The following is a 20,312-nucleotide window of genomic DNA, read 5'->3' as shown; positions in this document are numbered from 1 at the left end:
ATTGCCTACATCTGCTGGATCATCGAAAAAGCCAAGAGAGTTCCAGAAAGACATCTATTTCTGCTTTACTGACTATGCCAAAGCCATTGAGTATGTAGATCACAATAAACTGTGGAAAATTCTGAAAGAAATGGGAATGCCAGACCACCTGACCTGCCTCATATGCAGGTCAGGAAGCAACAGTTAGAACTGGACATGGAACAATGGACTGGTTCCAAATAGGAAAAGGAGTACGTCAAGGCTGTATATTGTCACCTGCTTATTTAACTTATATGCAGAGTACATCATGAGAAACGCTGGGCTGGAAGAAGCATAAGCTGGAATCAAGATTGCCGGGAGAAATATCAATAACCTCAGATATGCAGATGACACCATCCTTATGGCAGAAAGTGAAGAGGAACTAAAAAGCTTCTTGATGAAAGTGAAAGAGGAGAGTGAAAATGCTGGCTTAAAGCTCACATTCAGAAAACTAAATCATATGGCATCTGGTCCCATCACTTCATGGGAAATAGATGAGGAAACAGTGTCAGACTTTATTTTTGGGGACTTCAAAATCACTGCAGATGGTGATTGCAGCCAAGAAATTAAAAGACACTTACTCCTTGGAAGGAAAGTTATGATCAACCTAGACAGCATATTGAAAAGCAGAGACATTACTTTGTCAACAAAGGTCCGTCTAGTCAAGGCTATGGTTTTTCCTGTGGTCATGTATGGATGTGAGAGTTGGACTGTGAAGAAAGCTGAGCACCAAAGAATTGATGCTTTTGAACTGTGATGTTGGAGAAGACTCTTGAGAGTCCCTTGGACTGCAAGGGGATCCAACCAGTCTATTCTGAAGGAGATCAGTCCTGGGTGTTCTTTGGAAGGAATGATGCTAAAGCTGAAACTCCAGTACTTTGGCCACCTCATGCGGAGAGTTGACTCATTGGAAAAGACTCTGATGCTGGGAGGGATTGGGGGCAGGAGGAGAAGGGGACGACAGAGGATGAGATCTGGATGGCATCACCGACTCGATGGACAGGAGTCTGAGTCAACTATGGGAGTTGGTGATGGACAGGGAGGCCTGGCATGCAGCAATTCATGGGGTCGCAAAGAGTCGGACACGACTGAGCAACTGAACTGAACTGAACCTGTTTGGGACTCTAGACTTTAATTTCTCTTTGTGAAATTAATCATAGGAGACCATTCAATTGTCCAAATAAAGTGTTTCTGGCAGACATAACAAGAGGGAGGAGAATATTTATTCAGCTGAAGGAGGGGGCAAAAACACTAGAGTAGCTGAAGGTAAGTAGCAGGGACAAAAAGTAATAGGAGACAAGTTAAAAAGCTAGACAGAGGCTAGATCACGAAGCCTTGCAGTCCACTGCAAGAATTTTGGCTTTGACCCTAAAACAGAAAAACATGGAAGGTTTAGTTTAGAAGAGACCTCACTCTTATGTCTTTAAAAGGATCACTTGGCTATGTGGAGAAAAGAACTGAGAAAACTGGAAGCAGGGAGATAAAATTTCCCAGAGGAAGGACGACCATGGCTTGAATCAAGGTCGTGACAGTGGTTGCAGCAGTCAGATAAAACTTTTTCTCCCTCACTAGATGATAGTTTCTTGAAGGAAGGGATTGTGAACTTTTCCTCCTTTAATCTCCTATAATCATTAGGATGAAACTTTCCACATAGTACACAGCTAATGCTTTTTTTTTCAGGAATACCTTTATGTATCTAGATCTATGCCTAAGATAATTAAGGATAATTCAATAGATTGATATTAAAAAAATAAGTTATATATATATATACACTGTCAGACAGGCATATATGCAGCATTTTATAAATACCTATTAAGTTATGAGCACTTACTAGTTACTGAAGTTAAGTTCAAAATATAAAGAGAATACAAAGAATCTCAAGAGTTAAAGGGCAAAACATGTGGAATCTAAAACATGGCACAAATGAACCTATCTACAAAACAGAATAAGACTCACAGACATAGAGATCAGACTTATAGTAGGGGAGAAGGACAGGGGAGAGGAATACACTAGGAATCTGGGGTTGGTAGATACAAACTATTACATATAGAATGGATAAACAAGAAGGTCTTACTGTATTGCACAGGGAACTATATCCAGTCTTCTAGGATAAACCATAATGGAAAATAATATTTTAAAAGAATGTATATATGTGTAAAATTGAATCACTCTGCTGTTCAGCAGAAATTGGTACAATACTGTACATCAACTATACTTCAATAAAAGACTAGCAATTCAAAATAATAAAATTTTAAAACAATAATAAAAAAGGAGTTAAAGGACAAAATTGCTTCAGTTAATATAGAGTTTTAAAGAAACTACAAATAGAGTATTTTTTTCAAAAAAATCAAGGTAAGAAAGGACTGCATAGTAAGAGTTAAGTCCCATAAAGGGAAGCAGAAATTGCATATCTGCTCTTCACAAGCATGGGATGAAATGGACGAAATTAAAACAATAAAAAAGGATGAATGAGTTTTAAGATTCTAACTCAGTTCTAATTTTTTTTCAACTGCCTCTCCTCTTATAAATTATATACACTCACTGTAGTAAGTCTGGATTATTAAAAAGTCATCCATCATTTTCTGCCCACATATAACCATTATTAACATCTTGGTAATTTCTCTTTTCTAGCGTGTGACTTGGGGTTGCTTAACCTCTCTGAGTCTCATCTGTCCCATTCATAAAATGAAGATTAAAAACAGTACCTATCTCACAGGATTATAGAAAAGAATCAATAAGAAAGTAGCACAGGGGCTGAGATACTTTTTTTTGAGAAGGCCAGAAAGCTGTTTACGAGCCACACATTATCCATCTCAACTACTTAACAAGGCCAGAAAGCTGTTTACGAGCCACACATTATCCATCTCAACTACTTAACCGTGTTATATCATGAAAGCAGCCATAGAAAATACAGAAGTGAACAGGCAAAGTCCAGTAAATTTTTCTTTGCAAAAGCAGGCAGTGTTGCTTATGTCACAATGGCTTACAGCAAAGGCTCATAACTTGTTGGTGTGTTTGGATGACTGTGGTCTGTATTTGTTTAGTAAGTTTTGAAAATTCTTAGGAGAATCTGATAAAAAAACAAAAACTTAACACTTGCTCACCAAGGAAATCCAAGTACAACTTATTTTGCAAATAGTTTTAGAGTTCACAGACTTCCTGAAGTCACAAATGGCTCTTAAGGTTTATCTTCAAGAAATCCTGTCTCTAGTGAAGTAGCTCATTTGATTTTTATTTACAGCACCAACCCCCTCTAAAATACAGTGCACCTGGTGAGAATGGACCAGCCTATATTCAAACTGTATAGTCTTCCTACAAAGAAATTTTTCTACCTAATTTTTTCATCATTATATTTTATCTTCCTAGGTCATTATATAGTCATTGAGAACATTTTTTAAGGCTGAATAGTTGATGAGGTTGAAAAATGTTCAGCTGTTTTAGATGTTCTGGTTGCAATTTCATTTTAAACTCATTCCTTTAATTAGTTAATATTACAATGAATTGCTTTATATCCAAATTTATATTTCTCAGAAATTAATGTTTTAAGTCAAAAAGTACAAATCATTTTTAATGTTTCTAATATATTTTGATGAATTATGGTTGAGAAAGCTTGTGGTGATTTCTGCTCCCATCATTTGAACATGAGGTATCCATTTCACCACACCCTCATGAGCATGGAATACAACTTTACTGATGAGTTCTATAACCTGAGAGATCTTCGGCAAGTTTCCAAAACATGGCAAAGGATAATAAAGTCTAAAAATGCACATCCACTGCTCTGTGTCAGTGAAATTTCAAGGTATTAAAGATTAATCTAATATGGAGAGACAAACTTTAAAATTTTAATCATTAAGAAAAACATCTGAAATATATTCCATAATCCTCCAGCCTTCAAAATACTTGGTAATAACATGAAGTAACTGGTTTTTAATCATCATTAACTCTTGCATTTTAAAAATGACCACTAAAGTGAGCCACTGCTTCAGAGAGAAGCATATCCCACTTAAGTGGGTGGGGAAAAAAATTAAAAGTTTGAAAATCACTTATTAGAGAGAACTTCTGACAGCTTAATTTTTTTTTCTCTCTTTCGCATTCATGAACATCTTTAGTTTCTGCTGCCTTGAGTATTTTTAAATCACTACTTCCACTCAATAATTGCTTAAGCATAGTATATACCGATATATATGCAGAGATACTATAATAGATACTGAATGCTTATTCATAGATATATATGTATACTGGAACGGTTAAGTACACAGGCTCGTGACAGACTGGCCAAGATTCCAATCTGACTTAGGCCATTTAATCTCTCTTGGTCTAAAATTTTCTAAACTGTAAAATGAGAATAATGGCACATACCACATAGGGTAGTAAATTAAATGAGACGGAAGAGGTAAAACACTTATCACAGTATCTGACACACAGAAAACACTCAAAATATCAGATATTCATAAACTTCAATAAAATAAGTAAACCTTTCCAATAACTAAAAATATAACACACATAGCAAATCATTGACAAGTGATTAGGTAATATTTAGAACGTTTTAACTTCACATAACTAAAACAGATATGGGTTAATTTTAGTAAACTCCAGTTATAGAACTATGTATTAGTAAATTGTGTACATGTTTTATCAGAGTATCAAATACATACACACATATATAAGGTACAAAGAACAATGTTGTGTACCCATCTATTAATATCTACTGATACAACTACTTCTCTAATTTCTTTCTCTTTTCACTTCTCTGTTTTAAAAGGAGGATGTCCCCTTCTCTCTCAAAGTTAATTAACTAATCAATTATAGTGTATCACTCAACACTGAATAAATACAGCTAATCAAGTTCTCCATGCCTTTACCTACCCAGACAAGCCCTGATGGTCACTCTGTTCTCAAAATCAGCAAACTCAAATGGTTCTGCAGGTCAATTAAATCTATCTCTTTAAGAAGCTACCATTTTAGACCTCTGTTCACTTTAAATCTCTAACCACCCCCATATACTCTCAAGAGATGAAGCTTCCACCTACCCCAAAACTCCTATACAAAGCACCTCTTCCATTTGTGCTTTGAATCTTGTCATCCTTTCCCTTTTTAGGATCTTATTTTACAGATTATCTTTTCTTTCATTATTTCTTCCTTTCAAATCAATCATTCTCATCACATTTTAAGCACAACAAATTCTCAACTATTTTAGGAAAAATAAAAAACTTCACCTTCAACCCACAAATTCTCCAGTTTCCACCCATATCTTCCCATCTCCTTTATAAATTATCTATATTACTATTTATGTCTTTGCTTCCCACTCCTCAAACTACTCCAGTCTGACTCCTGCTCCCATCATTAAATGAAAACAGAGCTTTGTTTAAGTCACCAAAGATCTCCATGTTAATTCAATGGTTGGACCTCAATAGTTTTCGATGTCAATTACCATTCACTTCATCCTTCATTCTTATCTTCTGTTTCACCAGTTACCTGGTTTTCTCCAAGCTCTTTAATTTTTCTCAGACTTCATATCAAGTCTCACTATTTCTATCAGGCCATTTAACTGTGGAGTGTCTTCACTTCTGAGTCTTTTTCTCCGTATTATCTCTTTATGTGAGCTCATTCACATGCATGGCTTCAAATACCATCCACACAACTATGATTGACCATTCCTCACTTCTGAGCTCCAGATTATGTAAAGCCAATCACACCTTAAATTCAACATGTTCAAACTAAAGCAAAGAATCTCAGTCAAAGTCAACTTGCCCAAGAATGCCTGCCTGCATTTTATATATACTTTTTCTTCATAGACCTTATCAAAGTTATAGCTATACACTAAAACAGGGACAGTGCCTGTTTGATTTTCACTATATGACCAATGCATTATATAGTCATTCATCAGGATTTGGGAGACTGGTTCCAGGATCATTCCCACAACCTCTACCCTGCCCACAGATACCAAATCTGCAGGTACTCAAGTGTTTCATTTAAAATGGTATAGTATTTGTATATAACCTACACATATTCTCCCGAATACTTTAAATCATCTATGGATTACTTAAATGCCTAATACAATGTAAATGCTATGTAAATAGTTGCCAGTGTGCACCAAATTCAAGCTTTGCTTTTTGGAACTTTCTGGAATTTTCCCCCCAATATTTTTTCATCTCTGGTTGGCTGAACTCGGGGCTGTAGAGCCGTGGATATGGAGGGCCAATTTTATAAACACTAAGCATCAACCCTAACATCAATCACTTTTTTTCCTACTGTTTAAACACAAAGCCTTTCAACTGTTTTTCACATTCACCACTGTTTTGGGGAACTGAAGGTATTAAGTGGTTGGTATATAAGTGTCAATATACTGAACTTTAGGATCTTATGTCACACATTATACAGATTGACCTCCTCTCATATTTAGTTGCCACCAAGTCTTCCACCACAGTGCCAAACAGGTGATGCTGATTGGGTCTCATCCCAGAAAGCTAACCTATTACTGAACAGAGTATACCGCTGAAATGATGAACCAACCTGTCAGAGATAAGCTAAAAAATAAAGGTGATTCATATTACATGAAAGCTGAAGACTTCCTTGTATTAGATTCTTCTGAAATTACAAACTTTAAAAATACTCTCCAAATCAGACTAGGTATTGTAAAAATATAACTAGAGTTAGTATTTTAATAAATTATATTAGATTTCAAATGGCCTAATATCCTTTTCATTACATATTAATGTACACTTTATTAAAATAACAACAGCTTTTGGCTGCAAGTCATGTGGGCTCTTAGTTCCCTGACCAGGGATTGACCCCTTGCCCCCTGCAGTGGAAGCATGGAGTCTTAATCACTGGACTGCTAGGGAAGTCCCAATATACATTTTAAATGGCATATTAATTGACCATATTTTATTGATCGTGTTTTATTTTTCAAATGCCTCATCATATACACCTTTTACCATATCTTTCTTTAAAGTTTTCTTTTTTGCTTTTATTTGTAATTGCTAAAGGTATAGTTTATCAAATTTTGGCAAGAAAATAAAGATCATTGCCAACAATAACAATACAATTGGTGCCTTAACGTCTGTTTGGCAGAACTGTAAAATAATGGTATCGCTCAAAGTTTTAAAGCAATGACTTCATTTAAAAGCATTTTCTACCATTTTATCTACAAAATCTGAAATAAATTTCTTTAACCCAAGGTTATGGGTGATTATTAGAAAGTAGTAATGAATATATATTTTAATGCAAGACTGTATATAAAGAAGTTGTTTAAGTTTAGGCTGTCAATGGTTAACCGAAAATTATAAACCAATTCATTTTTTAAAAAAAGCATTTCACATATTTTTGAGAAACAAAGGAGTTCAAATTTCATCATGCTCAAAATATTCTTGCATTTATTCACAGAAAATAAGCAATCTGTGAAATAGGAATAAATAAAATGTTTTTACTTTTTATTTTCCCTCTGATTATAAAGATAGAAGATTTAATATCACTAATAAATTATCCACTGTTTACAATTTGATTTTTGGGGGGGGGTCTTTTTATCTTTTTATTTACAAAAGTGATATCACCTGTCTTCTTTTTCTGTTGTTATAATACCACCAAAAATTTCCCATATGAATAAATATCCCTTAAATAATGACTCTTAGGGGCTTCCCAGGTGGCTCAGTGGTAAAGAATCTGCCTGCCAAGGCAGGACACATGGGTTTGACCCCTGCCTGGGTCAGGAAGAGCCCCTAGAAAAGAAAATTGGAACCCACTCCCACATTCTTGCCTAGGAAATCCCATGGACAGAAGAGCCTGGCAGAGCTATATTCTATGGGATCACAAGGGCCTAAACAACAACACACGGCTGTTAGGAGAAAGGATTCAATTAAATGTAACATTTTCCTAACTTTTATTATTAGCTAATTTTTAATAATTTGCTGTTACAAATAATGTCATTATGAACAATTAGTAGTATTCAATGCATCACCGACTCGATGGACATGGGTTTGGGTAGACTTTAGGAGTTGGTGATGGACAGGGAGGCCTGGCGTGCTGCGATTTATGGGGTCACAAAGAGTCGGACACAACTGAGCGACTGAACGGAACGGAATGCTGAAAGTCAACCTTTCATAATTGAAAGAATTGAAAGTCAACCTGAAAGTCAACCAAAAAAAGCATACTGCTAAGTTGCTTCAGTCGTGTCCAACCCTGTGGACTATAGTCCACCAAACTCCTCTGTCCATTGGATTCTCTAGGCAAGAATACTGGAGTGGGTAACCATTTCCTTCTCCGGGGAAAAGAAAAAGCATAAACAATAGCAAAATATTTAGCTCCCTAAATACAGCCAACAAGGTCTAGGATTCACTTTGTTTTGTTTTTCCTTATTACAATAATTATAATAAATAACATGGAGGTAAACATCATACTTGCTAAAAGAATTGCAAGTGATTACTTCTGGGGAATATGTGGGGAGGGAACGGGACAAAAGTATGACCACTATTTTTTTTATTATAATCAATGGCAAAATAGGAAAAAGAAAAATAAAAACACAAACAAAAAAAGGTTGCCTCTACAATATCCATTCTTACTTTCTTCCTTCCTTATTAATAGAATCATGTGAAAGTGAAAGTTGCTCAGTCCTGTCAGACTCTTTGGGACCTCATGGACTTAGTCCATGGAATTCTTCAGTCCAGAATACTGGACTGGGTAGCCTTTCCCTTTTCCAGGGGATCTTCCTAAGCCAGGGATCGAACCCAGGTCTCCCGCATTGCAGGCAAATTCTTTACCAGCTGATCCACAGGGGAATCACAGGCATGAGTTTATCCAGGAGAAAAATACAAAAATATATCCTAACATTCTTTTCAGATGGGACTAGCTAACAAGATTGAAATCAAAGCTACTGAGTAAAATTTACAGCAAGATGTTTTTGGCTTATCCCAGAGAAACCCCATTCCTGATACATGGAACTGAGATTTAATGCTTGGAACGCCAGCAACTATTTTGGATCATGAGGCAAACTTGAGATAGAAGATAAAGATGACTAATAAGAAAGAACAAATGATGATAAAGCTACCATATCATTCCTAGTAACCATTCAAGACTTTTCATATGAGAAATAAATATGTACTTGTTTAAACTATTTAAGTCAGTAAACAGTGGAAACAGTGTCAGACTTTATTTTGGGGGGCTCCAAAATCATTGCAGATGGTGACTGCAGCCATGAAATTAAAAGATGCTTACTCCTTGGAAGGAAAGTTATGATCAACCTAGATAGCGTATTAAAAAGCAGAGATATTACTTTGCCAACAAAGGTCCATCTAGTCAAGGCTATGGTTTTTCCAGTGGTCATGTATGGATGTGAGAGTTGCACTGTGAAGAAAGCTGAGTGCCAAAGAATTGATGCTTTTGAACTATGGTGTTGGAGAAGATTCTTGAGAGTCCCTTGGACTACAAGGAGATCCAACCAATCCATCCTACAGGAGATCAGTCCTGGGTGTTCATTGGAAGGACTGATGTTGAAGCTGAAACTCCAATACTTTGAACACTTCATGCGAAAACACCCTGATGCTGGGAGGGATTGGGGGCAGGAGGAGAAGGGGTCGACAGAGGATGAGATGGCTGGATGGCATCACTGACTCGATAGACATGAGTCTGGGTAAACTCCAGGAGTTGGTGATGGACAGGGAGGCCTGGCATGCTGCGGTTCATGGGGTCGCAAAGAGTCGGACACGACTGAGCGACTAAACTGAACTGAACTTCTAGCAGCAAAATGCAATTCCTCAATTTTAAGTCTTATATGACTTATTAATAAACAAAGCACATACAAAAACATAAAACTAAATCAAAAAATAATTCCAGGAATAGTAAAAATGTATTATACTCTAAGTAACTGCTCAAGAAAACTATATTATATGAACTTTATACCAAGACTAAGAGATAAGGGTTGTATTTTCCTAAAACAATTAAATTTTAATTTAAAGAGGCATGAGTATCTATTTTGTAAAACTATGAACTCTTTTTCTGTTAGACTGTTTATCTGTTTAAAGTGCTTGCTACACACTGTGCTGCGCTCAGTTGCTCAGTGGTGTCGGACTCTTTGCGACCCAAGGGACTGTAGCCCGCCAGGCTCCTCTGTCCATGGGGACTCTCCAGGCAAGAATATTGGAGTGGGTTGCCGTGGCCTCTTCCAAGGGATCTTCCCAACCCAGGGATCAAACCCAGGCCTCCCGCACTGCAAGCAGATTCTTTACCATCTGAGCCACCAAGTAAGCCCAAGAATACTGGAATGGGTAGCCTATCCCTTCTCCAAGGGAACTCTCCAACCCAGGAATCAAACTGGGGTTTCCTGCATTGCAGGCAGATTCTTTACCAGCTGAGCTACCTGGGAAGCCCTTCTTGCTACCCAGGATGCACACTAGCTGCTTAAAATTATTTGATGAGATGATTAAATACTTTCTCTCAAGAGAGTATCCACTAAGAGTTCCAAAGTAAGGTTATAGCAGGGTTTCTCAACTTTGGCACCAGATAGTTCTATCGATAATTCTATTGACCACTATGAATCAGATAATTTGCTGTTAGGGCTGCCCGGTACATTGCAGGATGCTCAAAATCTCTGGCCTCTGCGCACTAGATGCCAGTAGCAAGCCCCCAAGTAAGACAATCACAAATCTGTCCAGACGTTGCCCAATATGTGCTACAAGAAATAAAATCTGAAAAACAATATAGTCATTTCTGCATATCAGTTAGTGCTTCATTAGGAACACGTGGCTTTTCTAATCAACGATTTAGAATTGTAACATTTCTAAATTCTCTCTCAAGTTTACTGCAGGATACAAACTTTAAGTGACCTACAGATTAGATTATCTCTAATGTTCCTCTTAAACCTTCAGAGGATTTCACATGTGAGAAATATTAATAGCCTCTATCTATTTAAGCCTATCTATGTGCTAGGTATAGTACTGAGAACCTCATGTTCATTCTCTCATTTTATACTTATGACATCCTCATGGGATGGCTATTTAACCCCACTATAATAAGAAATGATTTTAAAGTCTATTTTAATCAACATATTGAAGTGCTTTCAGAAATGCTTATATATCATTCACTATATCCATTCTGGCACTGAACTAAGAAGGGTATCTTTAACTTAATTTATAATTTGTGATAAAAAATTTCAATGTATCTAGCAACAAAATTAAGTTGAATTACCACAACCTTCAGGTATTGGGGAAATGTTCACAGCCCCTAAGAAATCAGAGATAATTAACTGCTAACTTGGAATATTTTTTATACAGGGGCATAATGAAAGAATACTTTTAAAATTTTCCATCCATTATTCCCTGAGTTCTTCAGCAAATCTTTCTTCTCTCTTGTACAACTTGACCAAAAAAAAGTAAAAGTCACTTTATAAGTATTTGAGGATTCATTTGTAGTTTCAATCTGTAGTTCAGAAGAAATCGAAGGCTGGGTCCAAAAATCCCAGCTTGTTCACCTAACAAATTAAGTTGCTCAGGCCTCAATTTCAACAATGTAACTTGCATAACAAGACCTATCTGAAGGCCTTAAGAGTTAGTAGGCCCTCAATAAAAATTACATTTCTCTTCCTTTCATCCTCAAATTAAATATAAGCTAAGGGCCAATTCTATTTAAGCATTTGTTGAAGTGTACTAATAAAAGCCAAGGGAGGATATGACCGGGCAGTCAAACATTATTCAATGCAACTGGAAATGAACATTTTCAGTCTCCCAAATCCATCATCTCAAAAATCAGTTATAGGCTAAGGGATTATCCCCTTAGTTTGAGATTTATAATTACTAGCATTGTTTCTCAAATAGAAAGTTTATCATCAAATGCATTGAGTGCATGCATGATTTTTCACTTACATTATCTACAGTCTTCTGTTTTACTCTTCCCTGTGGTAAAAGACACAGAACCATTCTTGAAAAGAAGTGTTCCTTCCTCTCCCTTCACCCACACACTAACTGCCAAGAAATTTTGATTCATATTTCTAATAGGAGAAAGAAAAATTAGAGCCTTTCTTCTCAACTTTACAAGGCTGTGTGTATAATTCATATATTGAGTTAACTGTCACCAACTCAAGTATGTGTTATCCATTTTATGGATTACTCACAACTAGTAATTTACTAATGAAGGCAAGTTACCCTTAGCGAATATTAGGAAAACAAATATTTAAAAAGAAACAATCTTTAGGAATTAGATTGTATTCCTTTACTGGTAAATAAAGCATAATTATTATACTAGAATTCTATTAATCAGTCATAAAATGCAACTTAATTCAGGTAATCTTTTATTCTATTAAAGTTTTAACACAAAAAAACACTTCACAAAGCTCACCTGCAAGGTGGAACCAGGATAGGAACCCTAATAAGAGATCTTTTGGTAATGTAGAGTATTATAAAATATGTTATGAGGTTTCAGGTAAAAGTTGGTAACATGAAAGTTATGTCAGTATAACACTCATAATTTAGCAATATAAAGGTTTACTAAGCTCCTCCTGTTTACTTTTATTTCCTTGGATATTTTAGGATGTAGTGGAGTTTTATAAATTAGTCAACTTCTTTTGTTCTGAAAATAATTTACTGTCACTATTCGGACACTGTATTTCACAAGCTAAATTTATTCATTTGTTCTCAAAGTTGGTTTCAAGAAATAGAAGGAAAGTAATTAAAAGTTCTCCAAAAATGTTCTGGCCCTCAAACTAAATTTTGCATTCTACAGCAAATAAATTTACAAACCTAAATGTAACCAAAGCCAAGATACTCATTAATGATATAAAAAGCAAAATATAGATAAAGATAGACTTTCTGCCTGTGACTCTATTAAAAAGATCAATTGTAACATAATTTTACAGCAGTTTAAAACTCCTACAGGTAAATAATCTACTGAAAACATGGTTTCTACATATAAATCATATAAGATAAGCTCTGTAATGACACAACCTCTAAATTCTGAATGCCAATACAAAAAAAAAAAATTGTTTAAGAAAGTTACTAAATAGAGAGCAACGCCAAAGAAAACTCACGTATCCTGTATAATAAGACAATTTCCACCACCAAACAAACTTATATATTTTGGAGAAGAGGGGGATGAAATCTTCCTGAAGATGTCAACCTCACCCTGTTTCCCAAGCAACGTCTCAATGCTTGGAGAGACATAAAATCAAATTTCAGCAAACACGATGCTCATTTCTGCTTAGCTTTATTTCTTACTTGCTACCAGAATGAAAGTAATGGCTAACTTTAAGATGTTTAGGATCCAAAGGGTTTAGATCCTTTACATATTCACTCGTTTAATTACTACCCGGATTGGAAGGTAAAGAAACTAACGCACAAAGAGGTTAAGTAATCTGTTTAAGATAACACAGCTAGAAGTAGTGGAACCAAGATTTGAATCCTATACATCCAAGATAATAAACAAAGGAATGAGCTGGAACAGAAGCAATTAAATTTTTTCCCAAGAGTTTGCAAAATAATAGTGCTATGAAAGAGGACAAAATGTTAAACTTTAAATATATGCAGATGTACATGTATAGATTACATAAATTCTACCCCTGCACAAATATGGTACTTTAATATTTGATTATGCTTAAACGTTCTAAATACATCAAATCGTTGTGGCTGTCGACCAAGTAAGTAATTTACTGTCACTGTTCAGACACTGTTTTGTTGTTGTTTTTTTCCACAGGCTAAATAAAATACACTATAATTTAAAGGAAGAGGGGGTGGTGGTGATGTAACCAGAGCAATAGTTTCAGGAAAGCTACTTTCTCTATTAGCAGTTTATCAGAAAAGAGCTTGCGTGTATCGGAGAAAGGAGTAAGAAAAGGAAAGATGACAATCCCATGGCCTTAACCCCACCTCCCAAAAAAGTAACTAAATCATTGTGGGTCAGCGCCTAAGCCAACTGGAGAACTGGCCCAGCGGGATCTCGTGAGGGGATGACAGGAGACCCTAGCAGAGGGGGAGGGGTGGCGATGACAGGAGAGGGGGCGGTAGAGAGATGGCACGCCTCCCATATCCGAAAAAGGGGAGAAGACGGGGTGCAAGAGGCGGAGAAGGGAAGGCAAGATATGTTTCCAGAGACTCCAAATGAGGTGACAAGAAACAGGATAGGAAACACAAGAAAGGCGGGACCCTCGGGCAGAAAGGGGTCTGTCTGGGGCAGGGGAGGTATGTCAGTACAGAGCTTTCCTGCCAGCTGACCCTCCGGTTCAACCCCTCCACCCGGGACAAACTCTCACTTTCTCCGCAACCCTCAACCTGCGCGGGTCATCCCGAACCCGCTCCCCGCCCCCCACCCCAAGCCGGATAGGTGGAGGAGGGAGCTTCATCCTCAACGCTCCTCGCTGCGCCGGTGGCGCGAGCGCCGGACACAACCCAGATTCGGAGACGGGAAGAGCAGGAGAGGCAAGGAGGCCCAGGACCGGCTGACAAGTCCGGGCGAGCGGCCGACGGGCGCCTCACCTGACAGAAGCGTCGGCAGTAATCCCGACTGCTGATCCCGACGCCGCCACCACCGCAGCTGCCGCCGCCAGCGCCGCCTCTGCCGTCGCCCGCAGCTCTAAGCCCGGGTGGGCCTGGCGGGGACTCCACAATGGCCACGAGCTCTTCTCCGAGGCGTTCGGCCTCTTGGTCGCTCTCTTCCTCCGCCATGAGGCTCTCGCCGCCCAGCGCGTACCAACCCCTGCGCCGCCGCCGCTGTAGCTGCCTCGGTTAACCTCCTCCTCCTCCTCTAGTTCCCTCCCCCTTCTCTCCTCCCCAGCCGGACAGGGGCCTCTCGGCTGGCTCTACTTCCGGCTCCGCCCACCCACGCCCCCAGTTTTCATTGGAGAAAGCTAGCCGCCAATCATGCATATGTCCGCCCTTCTGCCACTATTGGTCAAATTTGCCGTCTGTTTGATAGACTTGCAGTCCGTTGGTCAATGCTGCTCGGCGGTTGCTGGGGGCCGCCTACGAGCTCTGCCACTGGTGGCACAGGAGGACGGGGCGCGGCGGGGGACACGGCGGCCGCCGCGGGGCTCGTTCGTGCAACAGCGGCGGCGACGGCGGCGGTGGCGGCGGCGGCTGGTCCTCCTCCCTCTCCCTATTGCTCCTCCTATTCTTCCTCCTTTCCTTTCCGGCCGTGTATCGTCCACTTCCCCTAGCGACGGCTCAGATCCTACGGTACCGAGGAGCTAGGGAGGCCGAGGGTGGGCCCGGCCGTTGGTGCGGGCTTTGGGCCCGGGGCCTTCCGTCCCGAGCGGGAGCCGGGGGCGGGGCCGGGGCGCCGTTGTCGGCGGGAGGAAGAGGGAGGGGACGGGAAGCCTGACAGCGGCCGCCTCCGCCAGGCGCCTGCCGCCTCCTCCCTTGAGACTGCCGCCAACTCGGCTGTCGAGTTCCTGGGCCCACGGCCGGCAGCTGGGACTCGGCCCTGCCCAGCTAGCGGGCAGGGGCGGTGAGACGCCGGCGTGCTGGGCTCCGCGCGGGAGGAGGGAGTCTAGACGCCGGGAGCGTCGCGAGCCCCGCCTTTCCCTCCTCCCGATCCCTGGGGCTGGGGCACTCGAGGAGGCTCAGATTGGGGCGGACGACTGAGGAGGGACTGGGCTGAGGAGAGCTGGGGTAAACGTTGGGATCCGGATTTATGGACTTAACTAGGGTGATTTTAAACACACCTGCGTGGTGGCTGTTGTGGACCTTCTTCGTTTTTTTCATCCACCCTTCTTCCCCCTCCTCCATTTTTTCTTTCCGTTTGTTTTTCGTGTTTTACAGTAAAGGCATGACTTCCCAGCACCTCAGGGAAAATAGGGTGCAAGCCCAGAAACTGTTTCCCCATCACCACTTGTTGAAAAACTGATTTGAAGGCATATCCGGGTTTGAACAAACGGAAAGTGCCAGGATTTAATGCGTCTTTGGTTTTGCGCTGGAGACCCTTCACTGCTAGGTATCAAGACGAAAAAACTGGAAACTCATCCGGTAAACATTTAAACTTGAAAACTTCTGATGAGTTTTATTTTTATCCAGTAAATGATTTGCTTCTTTTGTTGGCCAATTACTGGCCTTAACTTTTTAACTTCCTCGTTTAAAATATCTTTACTTCTATGGAAAACACTTTTGTTCTTCGGTTCTGTAAACTCGAGCAACCTCTACTGGGTAGATACTTGCCTCTGCAGTAACACAAATGTACTAGAAAACTTACAAGATTTTATAATGAATAGGCCTTTCATATTAACACAAGTGATTGCGTGTTTTATGCTTCAGAGAATAACGAACATGTTAATTGTTTACAGTTTGAAATCCAAAGATAGACTTTAAACATAGAATGATTTAAGCATCACTAGTCACAAATATGTAATGTTTTCCATAAAGAGGTTGGAATTATTCATTATAATTGGGACTGACTTGGTATAAGATTCTACAACACATACCATAAAGTACAAATATGTGTAATGGTAATTCACTGTTAAGTACGCAGGAATTGTCGTCTGCAATTGAAAACCTATAGCCTAAATATTAGACACATGAGAGCCTTGGTTTAACAGATTTTTATTGGAAAAAAAAGAATAGAATTAAACCTGTTAAAGCCTAAACTTTCCAAGAATACTGGGAAATGTTGAGTTCTCTGAGGTTATGTCCACAGGTGTCTAATACATAAATTCTTTTGAGAGAGATTTCATGTTAACCAGCTGTGAATTCTGTAGCATAGATTAATGGAATATTCCAATGGTTTTTATTATGCTTATAAAGCATAGTTCTTCAGAACACACCTGGGAATTTTTCTCTAGTGTATTTAAAGGGAACAGAATTCCATCCTGAAATCTATCAAATTCACTTCAGTTTCTTTTATCTGGACTAATGTAAGAGTTTAATCCAACAAATGGTATCATTTACAACCTTTGTTATCTCAAGTTTTCAGTGCCCATAACCTTATGATTTTGGCAATGATCAGAAAAATCTGTTGTTGGGATAAATTGAGAAATTATTAAGTTATTTCTGAAGTTAAATATTTGTGAAAATAATCAATTATTATCCCATATCAAACAAATTGTGATTGAGCATCCATCATGTATGAGATACATGATGGTTAAGTTCTTGGTTTTGGTCTAACTTAATAAATGAAATAAATATTAGCAAATGTAAACATTACTCTTCGATGTAAACAAAAGTGTTAGAAAAGCTACTTTGCATATCTTGACTATCATCACGTTTTGGAAAGGTGTCTTAGTAGAGGTGTATATACATTAAATAAAAATGACTAATTTGAGCTCTATATTTTGACTGTAAAATTTACTGGCATTGTTGCTGCTTTTAATCACATTTGGCCTGTGTCCTTTCTTGACTTTTACTTTCTTTATTCTCAGAAGAACTTTAGAAATTATATTCATCTCCATATAGAATTATACCAGCTAAATGGTTCACCTGTTTAAATAAATTTTGTACATAATTCCTTGAAGTTGATTTCCTAAAATCAGTCATTCCAGAATTGTGACAGGAACAAAGTTCTTTTAAAATTGAACACACGTCTAAATTAGATGAGATTCATACAATTGATACCATTAATTTTAATAGTTCGAATTTAATTTCATCAAAATCAAGGAATGGACTTAGTTGTTACTAGTAATTTTCTCTGGTTTTCCCTTCCCTTAACATATTTCGGGTAAGTTAAGACTTAATAGACAAGTCTATTAATAATTTGAATTAAATTTTCTGAAGCCTTTAATCTTAAAATGTTTATACCTACCTTTTATTTTTGCTTCCTGCATGAAGTGTTATAACACTTATCTTTGTTTCTCTTGTCTTGAAAGAACCCCATTCAAAGTCAGAATGGAACGATTTGTAGTAACAGCACCACCTGCTCGAAACCGTTCTAAGACTGCTTTGTATGTGACTCCCCTGGATCGAGTCACTGAGTTTGGAGGTGAGCTGCACGAAGATGGAGGAAAGCTCTTCTGCACTTCTTGCAATGTGGTTCTGAATCATGTTCGCAAGTCTGCCATTAGTGACCACCTCAAGTCAAAGACTCATACCAAGAGGAAGGCAGAATTTGAAGAGCAGAATGTGAGAAAGAAGCAGAGGCCTCTAACTGCATCGCTTCAGTGCAACAGTACTGCGCAAACAGAGAAAGTCAGTGTTATCCAGGACTTTGTGAAAATGTGCCTGGAAGCCAATATCCCACTTGAGAAGGCTGATCACCCAGCAGTCCGTGCTTTCCTGTCTCGCCATGTGAAGAATGGAGGCTCCATACCCAAGTCAGACCAACTGAGGAGAGCATACCTGCCTGATGGATACGAGAATGAGAATCAGCTCCTTAACTCACAAGATTGTTGACAAGGAGGTTACCACCATTGTGATCAAGATAAATAATGTGGAGTATTAAAAGTTACGTGTTGATTGTGTGGTTCATTTTTATATTTATTACATTTTAATCATGTGATGCAGAATAGTTTTGCAATGTATATACAGTTGCAGGCAAAAAATTAAAAAACTCACTGCAAAATGTATTGTTAATTTTAGTCACCAATGGTGTAAAGAAAAACTTAGGGTTAGAGTGTGCTAGGATACCTGAAACCTGATGGTTATCTTTAAAATTGATGGTTTTTCTCCTGAAATGTTTGTGCATGGAAGAACTGCCCTGCTTTTTTACCCTGTTGCCATGTATAATTATTCCTTGTGAGATTACCTAATTACTTGGATTGACAACTAGCCTAGGAAATTGAAGCTGCTGCCAGGCAATACCACTCACAGTAACTTAAAGAAATTATTTCCCTGATTAGAGGATCCTCAAAAAAGAAGGGAGGGTGGGAAACTATTCTCATATCTTCAGATTCCTAGCAGAAAAAGACTGTTTATTGCAGACTGTGCTTTACTTATATATGATATAGTTACCTTAACTATCCTTCAGTTCCTCACTGTCTTTTTTCCTTTTTATTTTTTATTTTAAGGCTTCTTGTTGTATTTAGTAGCAGCTTCAAGTGACCAAAAGACTGAAATCTTCATGGCAGTGCCAAAGCCACTGGGAATTTTGCAGTGATACGATTTTAGTCTCTAACTATAAACAGATTTTTGAACCATAGGCTTTCATTTCAAGTGTCATTCTGAATTTCCAAACTTCTTTTTTTATGTCATGGTATTAAAAGACTTCAAGATTGGCATTTTAATTTAAACAAGTAGACATTTTATGATTGAGTTTCCTGTTTTTACAGAGAATTAGCAATTACTTTTTGGCTGACAAATCAGATAAGGAGATTACTTTTTATGCATTAATTTTCCATATGATATAAAAGTTTATTTAGATAAATAGACTAGAAATAAGTTTACTTACTTTCACTTTTATGTGCTTTGCCTCCGGTGGTACAAGGTTTTTAAACATAGATGATAAACCATTGTCTAGAAATACTGGCAAGGTTTTTTTGTAGTGGTGATCTGGCAGTGTCCTGCATAACTGTTTGGGTGAGGAAATAAATCAGTTCTGTTAAAGGTCAACCATGTTCAGGAAATGAGCTCTGAACTTCACTATCCTGTAAGGTTATTAAAGTAGCTTAGCCCAGTTGTCTTTGTTGGATACCCAAAATATATTTTTAAAAAATTGAACAGCTGAAAACTTGAACTAGAGGTTTAAAAAAAAAGTCTTAAATTCTTTGAAAACATTCAAGTTAAAAGTTTATAAAATATATTTCTATTACAAGCACTGATAATTGATGCCCTATGTGATGTAGAGGGAGCTATCCTTGAGATCATTTTACCACAAATCTTCATTTTAAAACCAAAGTGAGTAAGAAAAAGATGTTTTTCAGAAACAGCTTTCTATATCTTTTTTGGTAGATTTAAGTTCCTAGTTTGGGTTGTCAAAGTGCCCATCTGATTTTAGATTTATGTGAGGTTTTTTTGGTGGTTTTCATTTTTAAATAAGCCTGCCACCAAAAAAGAAAAATCACTTGTCAAAATTTGAGCTACCAGATTTTCTCATGTTCAGTTGCGTTAAAGTAGCACAATTAATGCCCCGAATAGTGCTCTCATTGATAAAGCACATGCAAGAGGAGACCAGCAGCAAAACATAACCAAAATGTACTTTGTTTTTACTTCCTCTAATAAAGGATTTGCAGGCAACCATGTTTGATTTGAATTATCTAAGATGGTACCAGATCTACAAAGCTAGGAAAATAATTGAGTTTTACAGCATTCTTTTCAGAATACAAAGATAAGGTTAGATAAACAATCATTCTAATTTTTTCAAGACTCATGAATCAGACACCTCCGTATTAGATACTAATTTGCAATAACAGCAAACACGTAGTGGCAGAACAGCTTTGAGTAGTCCTCAGTAAACGG

The 20,312-nt window shown here is 38.1% G+C and overlaps 2 protein-coding genes across 2 annotated transcripts in view; one reads left to right on the top strand and one right to left on the bottom strand.

Annotated features, from left to right (window-relative positions):
* ZNF654 (zinc finger protein 654) overlaps positions 1–14,663 on the bottom strand; it is an 85,970-nt gene extending 71,307 nt beyond the window's left edge. The window contains exon 1 of the mRNA XM_052640278.1: positions 14,472–14,663. Within this exon, the coding sequence (XP_052496238.1) occupies positions 14,472–14,660 (189 nt within the window). The 5' untranslated portion in view covers positions 14,661–14,663. The remainder of the gene's footprint in view (positions 1–14,471) is intronic.
* Positions 14,664–15,012: 349 nt separating this feature from the next.
* CGGBP1 (CGG triplet repeat binding protein 1) lies at positions 15,013–18,368 on the top strand. Its single transcript, XM_052645616.1, has 3 exons — positions 15,013–15,170; positions 15,756–15,959; positions 17,789–18,368. Exon 3 carries the CDS (start codon positions 17,808–17,810, stop codon positions 18,309–18,311), a length of 504 nt encoding a protein of 167 aa, XP_052501576.1. The 5' UTR covers positions 15,013–15,170; positions 15,756–15,959; positions 17,789–17,807; the 3' UTR covers positions 18,312–18,368.
* The last annotated feature ends 1,944 nt before the right edge of the window (positions 18,369–20,312 follow it).

This window comes from Budorcas taxicolor, chromosome 1 (genome assembly GCF_023091745.1).
Source record: "Budorcas taxicolor isolate Tak-1 chromosome 1, Takin1.1, whole genome shotgun sequence".
Taxonomy (NCBI): Eukaryota; Metazoa; Chordata; class Mammalia; order Artiodactyla; family Bovidae; genus Budorcas; species Budorcas taxicolor.
The sequence above is the reverse complement of the archived record's forward strand: the minus strand, read 5'-3'. Positions and strand labels throughout refer to the sequence as shown.

Excerpts from the sequence above, each read along its gene's own strand:
- CGGBP1 (XM_052645616.1), top strand. The coding sequence starts at position 17,808 with ATGGAACGATTTGTAGTAACAGCACCACCTGCTCGAAACCGTTCTAAG.